The following is a 12,474-nucleotide window of genomic DNA, read 5'->3' as shown; positions in this document are numbered from 1 at the left end:
TTGTATACTAAAAGTTTAATTAATTTATTACGAATTTATGACGATGATTAGGGAAATGAAGAATAAAAGAGCTTATTAATTAGCAACGTATTAGTTTTGCATAAATCGGATTCGGATTGTTATACCCTATATAAATAATTAAACTCTACCACCATGAGTATTTTTGAGCCCGTTACTCTGTTTTGACCAATTTCCACCACTTCAATTGCATAATGAAAAATCATCTTCAAAAGACCAGTCTATATTAAAAATTATCCAAATATTATTTGCATCATAAAAGAAATATTATACCAATGATGTCTTGGCCTAGTGGTTAAGACTGAGGGCCTGTGTACAATAGGTCTCAGGTTTCAAATCCCCCCGTCCCCATTTGTAATTTATATTGCCCTTGTGGCTCATTTGCACCAAAAAAAAAAAATTAAAAAAATAAAAGAAATATTATCAATGATATGCTGATGTGGAGATCGGACTGTCTCCTATTCCATTCGTAATTACTTCGTACGTACTAAATATTGTTAATTAAAAATATGAAATTTTAAATTCCAAAATTCTTGACAACAACATGAAATTTTATACGGCAACAATATGGATGACACGTGAATAACTCATGGTACAAAAAATGAATCAGACTGCACCATAATAAGATAAATATTACAATCATATGTTATTTTCAGAGTTATCAAATAATATTGCATGTCACCACATGACACCAGTATTGAAAACGCTTATTCTGCTTTTAAACACGTGTAAGAAAAAATATCAAGGCCAATATGAATCTTACACATTCAAATTTTTTGTACTAATCCTTACTACATCTCTTACACTACGCCTATAAATACAAAGATAAAAAGTACAATGCTACCATTCACTGACTATCGAAAGCACAAAATCACAATAACATTAAATTATTACAACCTTTCTCCATATAGTCTTTTTGTCACAACTAATGGGGGAACCACGCCGAGTAATAGAGGTAAATATCAAACTAATATTGCACGATGTTTTGATGCAACAAGGGTTACCTCAAGCAGAATTTGGAATTCATGCAATCACCGATGACGAGATGAAAGCATATATAGATCTACACGGAATTCCAAATAGCATTGGATCAGTACGATTTATAGGAACATTTGCAACACAACTTGGTCCTTCACAATAAAATGCTGCAAGGCAAGCAATTAAGTGTCTTCAACAAACATACAACATAGACGTTGGAGATTATAACTACTACCCACTAAAATTAGAAGAACATAACCATCAACAACTATTACAACAAATGTCAAACAATTTTGCAAAACTAAGCTGTATAACATCTTTTATATATATGTACTATCTTTTTAAATACAATGTGTAAATGTTTGTACTTAAAATAAATAACCACAATATTGTACATATTTTCTGTATCTATAATTTATAATGTTAGTCAACTTAGTAATTTACTTATTATCGAAAAGGTAGTTTATCTTAATACCATGTAAATGAACAGATAGCCAGGTTGACTATTATCATCATTAGTTTGTGAGCAAAAAAATATTAATCTTTATTTTCATTAATTTGTGAGTAAACAAATATTAATCATTATTAGTCATAAAATTAAATGACGATTAAAGGACAATTCAAGTTAGTAAGCATCTTGATAAACATTTTAACTAAAGTCATTTTAACATTACCTTTTGATCGGATAACTCATCGAGGTTAGTTCTTTATTACTATTTTTTTTTTGAGATATAGAAGTATATGGACAGCTAAAGCAATAATATCTAACAACCATTGATTGGAGAAGCAGCTACAACAATTGATTAACCAAGTTGGCTGCCGCGTGCGTAGCACGTGGAGGCCCAACTAGACTGGGAAAAAGCCTTTGAGTAAAGTTGTCAAATTTGTTAACTTTTCAATAAATTAAGTTCTCAAATATAATAACTAATCCAATAGGGGCTTATTATTAGCAACACTTTTTATTTATTTGAGCCCTTAATTGAGATAGTCTTAATAAGAATTAAGCATATTTATGATCAAATTCGTGTATGAGAAACGTACAACTCTACATGGTACAATATTTCTAAAACGGTGGAAGTTTTACTGTTGTAATCAATTCCACTAGTTTTCTATACACGCAATGCGTTCTTGTAATTTAACACAACAAACTTAATTGGTTAATTAACTTGCTTTATTGATTTTTCATTGATTATCTTCTACTAAGTATGTTACTAAAAAAATTGTCTTTGTGTTAAAGTATTTTAATTTTTTTTTCCTGATTTAAGCAAGTGTAAAATAGGTAATCACTTTTTTGACGTCGTCTCAGACATTCCCTTATACTCCTTACTAGTCTTATATGCACGCGATGCGTGCGAGATTACATATTATCTCTATTCTGTAATGCAATAGTACTACGTATCCCTCTTATTTCGTATCACCTTTAATGCGCCATTATTAAAAAATAAACTTTCTCTCTCTGATTTGTATATTTTGATTACGAACGACTCGAGGACAGCTGCCATAAAAAAGAAAGAAAAGTTAACAGCGAGATCAAATGTGATCAACAAATATATAAAAAAAATGAACCGTATAGAATTTTAACGTTCTTTTTGTTTGACAACCGAATATGAAGTACAATATTAGAATCTCTCACAATATCAAATGGGGATTGTAAAATAAAATTCTGTAAAATCATGCATAAAGCTTTAATTTTTCGAATATTTCTCTTCCGACCCTTTTCAATTTAAATTTGACTGATAGATTATATATATATTTTGTATATTATTCTCTATATCATATTTTCCCATATATATTATTGGACGATATTCCTTAATTGATGAGAATGACATAAGTCAACATATATACAAACTACTACGTAATTATAGGCTATAACTTAGTAACGGCTAATCACCTATCTAATTACATGAGATATAGAAGGATTACAAATCCTCACATATTTACATTAATGAGTATATTTATGGGGCATTTTGATTAATAGTTATGCTAAAATAACATTGAGGGTAGTTTAGTAAAATACTTAGGGGACACCAATAGCGTGATTACGAAAATAACCTTCCCTTCTTGGCTTATATAATAGAGATAATAGAGATAAATATATATATTGCGCCTACTTAAATTATTGGATTTCTACTTTATACTCGTGTGTTTCATTTACTACATCCATGATTAATCTACTTGTATCCAAATTTTGTTAAATATATATCCAATATGATACTAACTAGAATGAATTTAACCAAAACTATTACTTTGTACTTAGTGATTTACTTAACTAATTGGTTCCGTTGCTTAACTAATTGGTTCCAGTGCTTAACTAATTGATTTCATCGTTTAACTAATTGCTTCTATTTCTTAACTAATTGCTTCCATTACTTAACTAATTAGTTCCAATGCTTAACTAATTGGTTTTAGTGCTTAACTAATTGGTTCTATTTCTTAACTAATTGGTTTCATTGCTTAACTAATTTAATTTTAGGCTTAACTAATTGAATTTCAACCTTAACCAATACTTTCCTCATATCTGTAAACTTATTGGTTCCAATGCTTAACTAATTGATTTTATTGCTTATCTGTTTAGTTTAATTGCTTAACTGATTGGTTCAGAACTTAACCAATTGATTCCATTGTTTATAACTAATTTGTTCAGAACTTAACCAATTGATTCCATTATTTAACTAATTGGCTCCAGTGCTTAACTAATTGACACATCGCTTAACTAATTGGCTCCAGTGCTTAACCAATTGGCCCATTCCTTAACTTATTGGATCCAATTCTTAACTAATTGGCTCAAATGCTTAACCAATTCGTACCGTTGATTAACTAATTGGTTCCATTCTTAATTAATTGGTTTCATTGATTAACTGATTGAATTTCAGGCTTAACTAATTGGTTCCATTGCTTAACTAATTGGTTCCATTACTTAACTAATTAGTTCCAATGCTTAGCTAATTGGTTCCAGTGCTTAACTAATTGGTTCAATTACTTACCAAATTGGCTTCGTTGCTGTAGACACCTAATTTGTGTCTCCCCTTTGGGATAATGACGATACCATTATCCTTGTTAGGCGATTGGAGTAACTCCAGGCGAAAATCCCAATTGCTAAGAACACCTCCAAAATCCAATCCCCGAGACCGTTCCCCTCCCGAAACTCGGTACAAAATACAACTTCCACTACTACAAAACGCGTCATTTTTCGACGCTTTTTAGCTATTTATCGGCGCCAAAAACCGTCGAGAAATTTTTCTCGACGCCCAAAGTTAGCGTCGAGAATTTGGTCGTAGAGAAATTCTCGACGCCCAACGGCGTCGATAATCTCGACGGTGTTTGTCGTCTACATAATATTTTTGTCGCCTTTCTGCGTCGAGAATCTCAACGGTGTTTGGGGTAGCTATATATATCTCGACGGTCATATGCGTAGTAATATTTTTTGCGGGTTTACCAACAATTTTTTGCGCGAATCATGTTTTGACACTATATAGCGTCGAGAATTTAATTAAGTTTTTTTTTTTTACTAAACAGATGCAATTGTTATCCTTCTCTTTGGTAATAAAGAAATTTATTTGGCAAAAAAAAAACCTATATATAGCTCGAACACCTGTAAAATGACAACATTATAATAACTTAAAGATACTAATATATATTATACATATCTAAATGTAATAATACATACTTAGCTCGCTCCAAATTATATCATCAAATTAAGTTTACCCATTATCCAAACTATTAAATTAACTAGCTAGTATCTTAAACACAAATTTAATACCCAAAACATCCTATCTACTATTATAATATTATTATTCTTAAATATCATCTTCAAAACAAAGGCCACTCAATACAAAGTTCAAGAATATCAGCTTCATAGTTGAAGGAGCTATGCATCACCACTTGATTCTTTTCTTCCACCACCATTATCTCCGAATGCATCATGAACCTTAAGAAAAAAAATACAAACGATTAGTAATAGTTTCTACTAGGGGTGTTCAACTGCTCATTAGGGTACCCGGCTTAGCGGGTAGTCAAAATATTGCCCCGTGACCCGACCCTCGAAAACCGGTACCCGGCTTAACGGGTACCCGATTATCACAGGTCGGGAAACAGGGTACCCGGTTTTGTTTTATTAATTTTAATTTCAAAAGTCAGCTCCTGTAACATAATTAATTAAGTTATCCATAACATTTTAACAAGAACATTGACTCTCTGTATACAACAAACAACACCTATTAATATGTAACAAATACTTCATCCATCCCTGCCATAATTTTGAGATGTAGAGGCAGCAAGACAGCAACAAGCAACAAGCAGAGGCAACAACAACAGTTGTTCAGAAGCTTAATTTAGTGAATAGCAACCTTCAAACCAAAAGAACACCGCTAATTAAGGCTCACTTGAAAATTTAGTAGAGGCAATAGATATCAATGAACTGAGAAAATAAAACCACCGATTAAGGAACAAAATACACAACTCAGCATTTTATCATTGTCAAACTCACGCAAGATAACATTTTATACATAATTCACAGAATCACAGCGTATCAACCTCACCCAAGAACATTAAGCCTAGTTGTCCATATAATCAACCGCATTTGTCTTACCACTTACAACTAGGGAGATACCTTACATTGTACAATTGAGAGTGACCCAAATCACAAGCAAAGTGCTAACGAATATTTTCAGGGGCTTAAAATTGTAAAGTGTCTTAGGCCAGAGCCAATGGGTATCTACTTTGAAATATGAGTAAACCACTAGCAAAACCAAGCATGTCTAAACCAATTATTATCACATAGAAATCTCAAGAATCATCCCAATTACTACGGCAGTCTATAACCTGTAGACAATCAGGTCCATGACGAAGTTCTACAGCTAGCTTGTCAAAAGACACAACACTTTTGTAAAAGAACACAAAGGGTTTAACCGTTTAACAACACGAGCAGGAAGTTTACTCGTACGGATTCAGAAGGCTTTCGTTGCTCAGCAATTTAAGAAATTTAATGGTTGCTAAGAAACAAAAGAATTACTTTTACTCTAATGGTTGCATTGACAATGGCTTTCTACAATTTAGTAGAGGAATTCTATGCGTATCACAGACTAGAAAGAGAAGTCCCAGGTGTTAGGAGGTGGCGTGCTAAAAATAGCAGTCACTTAATAAATCAGTGGAGCTCTTCTAAATCCTACAACAAACAGGAGGAACAAAGTCTTATGGAGCTGCTGAAGTGCCTGAAATGCATGAAATTTTGTACAGAGAGAGTATGGCCTCTGACTACACTTTACATTAACAGAACACAGGTAGTAAATGCATAGCTCATAGATGGTCAGAACATTTGCTAGTATAGAGAGAGTATTAATTTGGAACGCAGGGAGTATTATTTTTGAAATTAAAAAAAAAATAAGAATCTATAAATATTGAGTGTAAGTGAAGAAAATTACCAGAACATAGGTAGTAAATGCAGAACTCAAAGATGTCAGAACATTTACTATTCAATGCATAGAGGAATACTTGAACATAATCTTCAAAAGTTTTGAGCAATGGCAAATTATCTGAAATTAGAGAGCATAACGAATGAAATCATCCAAAATAATACGGAGAGAAAATCATTTAAATTAATTTGAAGCAAATCAATCGGTTCATAAAATTGCTAGGAAAACTCAATTAATTACAAGCAGATTAACAAAGAAAAAAAAATCTGAAATCTGTATCTTTTTTTTTAAAAATAGCAATAGTATCATAAAACAAAATAGATAACAGTACTACTCAGAGTTATAGGAAGTGTATGCTCAAAACTAACACAAAAAAGTTCAGTGCACTAAGTCTTGTACAATAGACAGCCGAGGCAGTAACCATTGATGGACAAAAGGAAATGGAACTTGATTCATCAGAGCATGTTCTACATCTGCCATAAAGAACATAAAATTTTAAACCCAGTAAGAGTAACTGAATAAGAATTAAAATTTCCCAAAAACTAGACAGGTTTATGCATTTTTTTAGACTAATACTCACTTCATTGCCGGGAATCCAGGCCTTGATGTAGCGCGTAAGGAAAACATAAGGTTTAGGAACAATTAAATACCACTCTATCTTGCCTAGTATATACAAAAGACAAGACTAACCGCGGTGAAGTATATGCTCTACTCAAACAATGCCAAATACCAAGCAACTAATTTTTGCTACTTTAATCTTATTTGAAAAATAAAAAAGGCTCCAGTTTCAGTTCCAAAATTTCCACCTGATCTGACCAACATTAGTATTTTTCAAAATGAACAGAGTGACCTATATGCCAATTAATTAGGTACGCTAGTTTTATAAACATAAAAACAATATAATCTTTCTACATCTTACATGATAAAGACAATTACAGATTTAGTTATAAAAGAAAGACGACGGTCAAACTTTAGTCCATTTTCTACATGAACTAAAGTTCCAGCTATTTCTCCCATTTTGCTTGAAATTAGAAACTGAAAGCTTCCTTGCAATTAGAAACTGAACTGAGAGAGGGTGCATCGTATTTTTACTTTCAGTTAACGTCCCCAAATGCAAAATATAACAAAGTCACAATAGCCAAGCAAAATTCTCCTATCAACTCACGCCAACAGCCAAGCAAAATTCTCCTATCAACTCACGCCAATAGCCAAGCGAAGTTCTGCTAATAACCCAGGCCAAGCGGTAAGGCAAAAAACAGTGTATACAGTAGCAGGTTCTAGCAGCATTAATACAGTTATTACAGAACAGGACCTGATCATATCACCTAAACAATATTAGAGACCTTAGGTTTAGGCTGCCTTTTTTCCCTTGTCCTGGCACACCACGACCTACGACCTATGTTTTGAAATAGGCCGATTAATTTTGGACAAGAAAATGTTACTTAGAGAACATCATCTTTTCTAGTTTCACTAGTTTAATAACTGGTCCCTTCAACCAGATAATCAATGCCTCAAAATAAATGATATCTGAAATGCCTCACCTAGATAGTTGATGATGATAAGGACTAAAATTAGCTACCAAAATAAACACAAACAGGGCACCAACAGACACATTTCTGCAATGTCATCCTCATTCAATCTGAAATCAGTGCCAATTTACTAACCTAGCCATTACATTATAGATGAATTTGCAGCTCAATATCATGAAGTAGTTGAATTTCAAAGTTAAAGTTTAATAGTGATAAATAAAGACTGTGCAAACTAAAATTTTTGTGCTCCTACACATTGATTTTGTTTGTTTCTCTTCTCACAATGAAATGTATGAATACAACGGAGAAAATTCAACAAGCTAGAGTGACTCACCCCTGACCCTGCTTGGCAACAGTAAAAACTGTGGAACGTATACCAAGTCAAACTAGTTAGCTTGTTAGATTTTATCAATCATTGTATAGAATCAGTTATTTAGTCTTTGCTTAGTCCTATTCCAAAGGTTTGTTAGCTATTTCTCTGCAGTTTATTCTCTTAGTTGGTTTTAAGTTGTTAGACCTCTGTATATTTAAAGATGTATTCTGCCTTCAGTATTATTCAATAAAACCTAATACTTCATAGCTTCTACAAAAACAATAAACTACAATGTTTTCATTGTCTGTGAATTCAATTGAATGAATCTCCCGACTATCAAAGTTGCGCGATTCTATAGTCCAGAAACATCAGAACCAATTAGTTCAATCATTACGATCCAACAGAATGTATTAAAAACCAAAAACGGACTCATACGCTAACACAGCAATAGAGCAAGACATAGGAAGATTCAACATTGCCCCAAACACCCACCATTTTATGCAACAATTGCAACTCCAGGATCATTTATTTAATTGAAGTACAAAGTAAAATTCATAAGAAAAAGAATGAGTATTATCAATAGTTATTAGCTGAAAAAATGGCAAAAAAATTAAATATTAAAAACCCAACAAACCTTGATCCTGTACTTGGTCTTTGGAGCATCTGTGGTATCAGGTTTGAATTCATAATAGAATCTGCGGATTGTTCAAGGTCCCTCCTCATCATCATGAATCAAACCAAAATAATAGAAACAAAATCAATAACCCTAATTCCCGAAATACTCGACAAATTGAAGAGAGAAAACCAATTTTTTTGAAACAGAAAAAAAAAAAAAACTCATAAACATAACACCAGATCTATAATTCACCAGGAACAAAACAAAGGGACTCAAATTCATCTTAAAGGGTGTCGATCCTTAAAAAAATTTAAGGAAAAAAATCTAACATTGAAGTAAAATAAATAAATACAATTACCTGGAGTGAATAAGGTCAACACAGAGAAATCTCATTTTGGATTTAGATTTAAAAAATAGTAGATTTCTGCAATATTATTGACGACGGAGCGACGGTTTGAGTAGCAGTTCTTCCATGAGCTCCTCTTTTGTGCTTCTTTTTCAATGGCGGCGAATTAGCAAGCGAGGAAGATGAAGCAGCATAGTATTAGGAGAGAGAAACCAATTTGGATTTGCCCATTGATGGATTTGAGACGAGAATTTAATTATGCTTTTCAAGTTCTTGGAGGATAGGGAGGAGAGAGAAGATGAATGGGCGGGCGGCTAGGGTTGATTAGTATTGGAGTTTAGATTTTTTAGGGGGGTTATTTCTTTCAACTGGCGGTTAGTAACCCATGTGACTAGCACGGAAGAAATCTCGACGCTTTGTTTTGTCGACAAATGCGTAAGATGCAGACCAGCGTCGAGGAAACACGGATTCTAAATTTCCTCCCATCCGTCTTCGCCCGCGTCGAGGCAACTTCGTCGAGATTTACCGTATTTTGTAGTAGTGTTCCAAAATCCAATTTCAAAATCCAAGTTCAATCTCAATTAGTAGACCATCCCATTGGTTTTACTAGGCCTTTTCCACTCAAAATCATATAAGGCAAGTCAAATTCGGGCGCCGATCCACAAAACCGAGCATGCCGGGCCCCGCCCCGTAAAATCGGAATTCAAAAACCCCAGAAAGGCTTGTTTTTAGACGCAAATTCAAGCCTTAACCTCCAAGAAAACACTACATGCCAAACATCGTACTATTCGTACGAAGGTACACCCATACAAGACAAATCAAGGACGGCATCTTTCCGTCCTTTTTGGCGGCATTCAGGCCACCTCAGCAGCGCCCAGCGCTGGCGTGTGCTGGCGTTTTGCACCATTTCCCTCCTATAAATACCCCTCATTTCCGTCGAAAAAAGGGGGAGCACAACACGTACAACGTCGTAATTTCGACATTACTCCTCATAATACAAATTCCAAAACTCCTCAAAAACACATACAAAAATCCCAAAAATTCAAAAGCAATTGGGAGCTCGTGCCTAAGCCTAACTAGATAAATCCGAATCTCATTTCAATCAATCATGCTATTTTGATTTCAAATGATTAGCAAGTTGGTGTTTTTTGCCATAAAAAACACCACTTGCAACAATCATACATGCTTTTTCAAAAATACAAACTTTTTCAAAATACAAAATACAAACTTTCAAGATTCAAGGATGTTCAAAGTTGCTTACATTCATCTCTTTGAACTAGAATCACCTTCAAGTGTGGAGTAATCAAAGATGACACCTTTTAGCATTTAAAGGTTTAGTCTTTTGAGATTCAAGACTCCATTTTTCAATATACAAGTTCAAGTTTTCAAATTTCAAGATCCCACCATGTTTAGGGTTGTTCATAACTACCTCTCTAAACTAGGATCATTTCAAGTTCAAATTTCAAATCATTTCAAGTTCAAACCTTTCAATATTCAAGCTTTCAATTCCAAGCTCAATATGCAAAATCTAGGACATTTGGGTTGAGCAACCTCTCCCAAGTTGAGATTTTTTGGCTTTGAATTCGTGTCGGCCGCACTTATTTTTAAGGAGCCGCTTGGCGTTCGAATCTCATGTGCCCAAGTACAAATTTCAATTATGCACCTTTCAATATCGCCATTTCAATATCGCACCTTTCAATATCGCACTTTCAATATAGCACTTTCAATACCGCAATTTCAATACCGCAATTTCAATTTCGCACTTTCAATTCTGCACCTTTACTTGCCTAGTCCATTTCTAGGCAATGTGGACCTACTCCCTAGTCCTTTTCTAGGGGGTCTTGTATTTACTAATTCTGCACGTTATTTAGTATTGTGATGTTGCTTTATGTGCTTTATCGCTTTCATCACCAACATGCTAAATACAACAAAATACAAAGGTTACATCACGCTTAACGAAGATATTTTTGGACAAACCGGCCTTAGGTTCCTTAAATCAATCTTTAAAGCAAAGTGACCACCGTACAATTAGAAATTCTATTTTGCTCTAAATTTCAAACCCACATAGTCTAATCTTAGGGTTTATTTTCGAAACAATGTTGTGACAACGTACTTGAATATTTCTAAAGCTCGCCGAATAAGCATTTTCGTTCTTGAGCCCGAATCTCACCCATCCGTTTCAAGGATTCAAGGCCTTATCCAAAAATAGAGTCATTTTGCGGTCTTCCCAAACGGGACCTAAAATAAAGTTTGGTGGCGACTCCTTCGAGGTGCAAAAAAAATTCAACGGTTCTCTAAACGAACCGCCGCATGCCAACCTCCCTTGTAGGAAACGGGATACAACAAATAAAAAAAACCCCCTACAATTCCGGCGACTCCGCTGGGGAATTTACTAATTTCAATTTCGAAAATGAGAGCAGATTTCGAGCAACCAGCCACTGATCTGCCGAAGTACTGGATGCCAGCATTGGCGCCAGGCGCAACCACTGCGCCCAACGCCACTGCCTGCATCTAGGACAGTGGCTCACAGTGGCTTGTCGCCCACTTTTGCTCAACTTTTCGTGTTGGGAGTTAGTCTGTTTTTGCATCTAGAAGGACGCTCCCAAGCCTCGTGAACGAGTGCCGAAAAATGGGCTTTACAAATACAAATTCAAGTACGATTTCAATTTCAATTTCTAGGCATTTCATGAATTTTTCGAAAACCATATTGTGCAAAATGAATTTCTACCTTTTCCCAAACGGATGTGTTCTACATTCGGGCTAGCCCCGGGGGCAACGAAGTGGTGTCTCTCCATACGGTTCCCGACCAAAGTCGTCGGAACCGTCTCTTAGCCGAGTACCTTTTGACACCCAAAGCCAACCACTTGCATCATACAAAACTTAGACCGACCTTAGGTTGAGAACTTTGCATGTCGCATTCATATTCATGATTAGTATGACAACGTGCTACTTGTGCATTGTGTGGGCGTCTTTGCACGCGTGAATGGATAACCTCGAGTTCTAGCTTGCCAAAACCAATTAGCCTCCAACTAGGAAACCAAACCCCTAGGAGCATCATTCAAACCTCATGCATCTAAATCGCCGATTTTAGGGTCTTTAGGAGTGTCACTCCATTTGATTCAAAACCCTTAAACACGCCTCACGCACAAATGCCAAATTCAAAATCAATCCAACGGCGTCATAATGCCGGATTTTCGAGTCCAAATTCCAAGCTACAAATTCAAAATCAATCCAACGGCGTCATAATGCCGGATTTTCGAGTC

At 34.8% G+C, this 12,474-nt stretch overlaps 1 protein-coding gene across 5 annotated transcripts; it reads right to left on the bottom strand.

Annotated features, from left to right (window-relative positions):
- Positions 1-4,607: 4,607 nt before the first annotated feature.
- LOC130466340 (uncharacterized) lies at positions 4,608-9,650 on the bottom strand. Of its 5 annotated transcripts, XM_056835269.1 has the most exons (5): positions 9,224-9,650; positions 8,884-8,964; positions 6,807-6,880; positions 6,417-6,527; positions 4,608-4,924 (listed from the first exon to the last, which is right to left on the bottom strand). In XM_056835269.1, the coding sequence occupies exons 1-5, from the start codon at positions 9,256-9,258 to the stop codon at positions 4,917-4,919; spliced, it is 309 nt and encodes a 102-aa protein (XP_056691247.1). In that variant the 5' UTR covers positions 9,259-9,650; the 3' UTR covers positions 4,608-4,916. The 5 variants fall into 5 exon arrangements, 1 of the variants encoding a protein (XP_056691247.1); XR_008926514.1 differs by lacking the exon at positions 6,807-6,880 and having other exon boundaries at positions 8,884-8,944; positions 9,224-9,638; XR_008926513.1 differs by lacking the exon at positions 6,807-6,880 and having other exon boundaries at positions 9,224-9,634.
- Positions 9,651-12,474: the final 2,824 nt, after the last annotated feature.

The sequence above is a fragment of the Spinacia oleracea genome, chromosome 1, assembly GCF_020520425.1.
Source record: "Spinacia oleracea cultivar Varoflay chromosome 1, BTI_SOV_V1, whole genome shotgun sequence".
Classification (NCBI taxonomy): domain Eukaryota; kingdom Viridiplantae; phylum Streptophyta; class Magnoliopsida; order Caryophyllales; family Amaranthaceae; genus Spinacia; species Spinacia oleracea.
The sequence above is the reverse complement of the archived record's forward strand: the minus strand, read 5'-3'. Positions and strand labels throughout refer to the sequence as shown.